The 4,271-nt window shown below is 38.0% G+C and overlaps 1 protein-coding gene across 1 annotated transcript in view; it reads left to right on the top strand.

The window, feature by feature from the left end:
* Positions 1-4,271, top strand: part of IFT88 (intraflagellar transport 88 homolog (Chlamydomonas)) — a 107,370-nt gene that overhangs the window by 65,422 nt on the left and 37,677 nt on the right. The window contains exons 20-21 of the mRNA XM_006831966.1: positions 1,304-1,356; positions 3,744-3,809. Of these exons, the coding sequence (XP_006832029.1) occupies positions 1,304-1,356; positions 3,744-3,809 (119 nt within the window). The remainder of the gene's footprint in view (positions 1-1,303; positions 1,357-3,743; positions 3,810-4,271) is intronic.

Below are 4,271 nucleotides of genomic sequence, written 5' to 3'. Positions count from 1 at the left end.
GACTCGATGGCACCTGACAACAACAACAACAACAACAGCTACTCTTATAGATGTTCTTTGGAATTTCCCAATAGAGGGCATACATGAAACATAACTTTCCTCAGAAGCAACTAAATAAATGGTTATAATAGGTTATAATAGCCCTGGTGGGGCGCTATAGGTGAAGCACTGGACAGCTAACCTAAAAGTCAGTGGTTCAAGCCCACTAGCCACTCCTCAGAAACCCTATGCAGGGTCACTATGAGTCAGAACCAGCTTAGCAATACTAATAACTATTGTTTATTGGTTACATTTAGTGTGTATATGTATCATCTTAAGTACTATTGTTATCCATAGTTTACAGATGAGACATATACTTGGATATGTGAAGAAGCAGCAATGAGAGAGATTAATCCATTCCCAGTATCGGGCACTATGCTGGACCCAGGGATACAAAGATTTCTGCAGTGGGTTGATGCGCTGGACTGCAGAGTTAGTTTGAACCACAAGGTCATCGGGTCTAGCTCACCAGCTGCTCCTCAGAAACCCTATACAGGGTCACTATGAGTCAGAATTGACTCAGTGGCACTTAACAATGACTTAACATCCTCTAGGAATACACAGTTTGATGACGGATTCATAATCATCAACAAATAATAAAACAGTATTGTAATTGCAGTGCTAAACAGATCCAAGGAGATTATGGGAGCACATAGAAGAGTCTGATTCAGTCTGGGACAGAAGAGAGTAAAGGAATTGGAATGAACTTAGATGAAAGGGATGGCAAAGTCTGGGAGTCTAGAAAACGTAAAGTCCACAGGAAACATACAGTGCTAGGCAGAGTGGAGGCAGGTGATTTGGAAGGGAAGTAAGGGGTTAGATCCCGACTTTGGTAGAAGGGAGGAGCGAGGTTGGTAGTAGAGTTAGATGTGCGGCTTCTTTAGATCACTGTGGGTGACTGCGTAGGTCATGGGTTTGAAGTTACGTATCTTGCCTAGAGACATAGCTCACAAGTTGTTGCTGTGTGCTGTAGAGTCAGTTCTGACTTATAGCGGCCCTGTATAGTGTTTCCAAGGAGCAACTTGTGGGTTTGAACCTCTGACCTTGCAGTTAGCAGTCCACTGTTTATCGTACAGTGCCACACCAGAGATTTAAATGCAAATCTGTCAGAAATTTCAAAACTGGTCTATCGTATTTTCAGCAATAGTGATCTTAGAAATGGTCAGAAACTGCAAGGTGGTATAGATATTTGGTATGCAGAACTGTTAAACACCACAGCTCTTTCTGTTTTATTCCTAATGTCTTGTCATTGATTTGCTTACAGGCCTACCCAAGTGAAATGGCAGCTGATGGTAGCTAGTTGTTTTAGAAGAAGCGGTAAATGCTTTTAATTTTATTCACTTTTAATATTTGTGTCTATATTGTTTTAGAAATTATGCATATAAATGTGTTCTAATTGCATATTTGTTTATTAAAATACAAACGTTAAGTAACTATGCATATCTGAACTATTATGTGGAAAACATAATTATTACATGCAGAAACAGTTATGTTTACAAAGCAGATGTTATTCGTGTATTCCAGTACCATTATTAAAAATACTATATTCATTATCCAAAATATCCCTCAATATTTCTCAAAGTTAGCATGTAATCATTTTCACAGTTTGTCCATAATGGTAAATAGACATTCAGTTTTATTTCTATTTTCTACTCACCTTTAGGTTCTCTGGAAGCATAGTGGTTACAAGTCAGGATGCTAATCTCACTGTCAACAGTTCTAAACTATCAGCAATTCCAGGGGAGACAGATGAGGCTCTTTGCTCACATAAAGATTTACAGCCTCAGAAACCCTATACAGAGTTGCTGTGAGTCAGAACTGCCTCCACGGCACACCACCACCCCTCACCTCATTTTAAATGTCCTTGTGTGTTCTGAGGCCTCTGCTATCCAGATCACCTAAACAGCCTAAGGAAAGTCTAAAGTTAGGACTATGGATTTTAATACCAAGCAAGACAAGCTGGCTTGGTTTGTTTCTCCTGTCGCTGCTTTCATTACACACGGTACTGATGACACTTGTCATCAAGTAGATTACCGCTAATCAGTTTGGACTAATTATGAAGTGGATGATATGGGAAAGTATTAGAGATTAAGCCGGGAGATAAATTTAACAAATTTGTAATCCCTTTTGTAGAACAAAAATTGACCCTACCTGGAAAGAAATTCTTTAGTCCAAAGAAAGTTCAAATTATTAAGATACTGGAGATGTGTTTTCACCAAGTTTCTAGAAGGAAGTTTCTTTTTTAATCTCTGCGAGCTTCTTCAAATGCTATCCAAAATGTTTTAATACTTACTTAGTGTAGTTATTAGGAGTCCTGGTGCGGCACTGTGGGTAAATGTGCCGGACTGCAAAGTGAGTTTGAACCACAAGGTTGGCTGTTCAAGCTCACCAGTCGCTCCTCGGAAACGCTATACAGACAGAGTCACTATGGGTCAGAGTCGACACAACAGCACTTAACAACAACAAAATGTAGTTATTACATCATTCAAGGCCTTGATTTTGAACTTTACTATATACACAACTTGACTATATTGTGTCTATTTGATTTACATCAACAACAGTTCTGAATTACCTGTGTCCCACTCAGCAGCAGTTACATATAGGAGGGGGCTTCAGAAAATTTGTGGGAGATGTTGGTTATCCTTTGATTCCTTTTCTCCACAAATGTTTGAAGCCCCTGTGTATTTATATAAATATAAGCTACTCTGATCGATTTAGAAACGTTAATCAGCTTGGAGGATTAGAGTCCCAGTAAGACGAGGACACAGTAACGTTTGTTGAGACTTCATGTCTTGATTGTGTCTCACTCTTCACAGCAACTCTTTAAGGTGATAGGACAGCCATCCTGTTTTATAATGACATTCTGAGAGATGTATGATGTTCTTAATTGAGACTTTTGCAAAGATACTCATGTTTGAAAATATACTCACTGGAATCCTGGCGTGGCACTGTAATGCACTGGGCTGCAAAGTCTGTTTGAACCACAAGGTCGGTAGTTCGAGCTCACCAGCTGTTTCTCAGAAACCCTATACCAGGTCGCTGTGAGTCGGAACTGACTTGAAGGCACTTAATAACAACAAATGCTCACTTTTTATTATTTCCTGCTGCCTGAATCGAATTTATTATCAAACAAATTGCTTTCTATATAATGGTATTTCCAAATCAAAACTAAAAAAAAATTTATTATTGTCTTTTCCAATTAAATGGGTAACATTAAAATTAACTTTGATATAACTTCAATTTAAATTTTTTTCAATTCATCTACAAACATCTTTGTTAGGAAAATGAATGGGTCTTGATTTTTTGCCACTAAAATACTTATTTTAAGACGTGTAACTAAGTTTCAACTATCATTCGTGTCTTCTATTGTTTTTCACATTTTATTTGTAAATTTTCCTTATAGAAGTTATATTGTTGTTGTTGTTGTTGTTAAGTGCCGTCAAGTCCATTCCGACTCATAACAACCCTGTATAAGGTTTCCAAGGAGTGACTGGTGAGGTTGAACCTCTGCCCTTGCAATTCAAACCACCCTTGTAGTCCAGCGCATTAACCCGTAATGCCATACCAGGATGCTTGTGGCAAACAAGCAGCCTTCCTACCAAACTGATAAAGCAGCTAATATATTAGGTTAAAAATAATATTTTTCAGAGTTCTGTTAATTTCTGTAATCTGCTAGTATATATGTTTGTTTTTATTGTTTACAGGTAACTACCAAAAAGCACTGGACACTTATAAAGATATTCATAGAAAGTTTCCAGAAAATGTCGAATGTAAGTGCGATTTAATTTTGCACCTTTTCAGATATAGGTTCTTTTTAGGTTTTAATATGTAATAATGATCCTTCAGCTCATTGTCCAAATGTCCAGGCCACTGATGCCTGAGCCTGCGGGCAGTGCTGCTGGGACGCAGAAGACTGGCTCTCACCATCTCAGATAAAGCTGTTTATCTAATGGGACATAAATGCATAGATGTGTGTTTTTGTTGTTATTAAGTGTTGTCAAGTCAGTTTCAACTCATAGCAACCCTGCCCAGAGTTTCTGAGGAGCAGTTGGTGAGTTTACACCACGGACCTGGTAGTTCAAACCAAGCTTTCAGTGCGAGATATTTTATTTGTTTTTTTTTTTTTAAGTGTTTTATTTTAAATTATATGATAGTTTACATGGGAGAACATTAGTTTTACATTCATTCTATCGTACATCGTATCATTGCCATGGTTACAATCCCCTCCATGC

This window comes from Chrysochloris asiatica, unplaced genomic scaffold, assembly GCF_000296735.1.
Source record: "Chrysochloris asiatica unplaced genomic scaffold, ChrAsi1.0 scaffold00005, whole genome shotgun sequence".
NCBI lineage: Eukaryota > Metazoa > Chordata > Mammalia > Afrosoricida > Chrysochloridae > Chrysochloris > Chrysochloris asiatica.
This window is presented reverse-complemented; position numbering and strand designations above follow the sequence as displayed.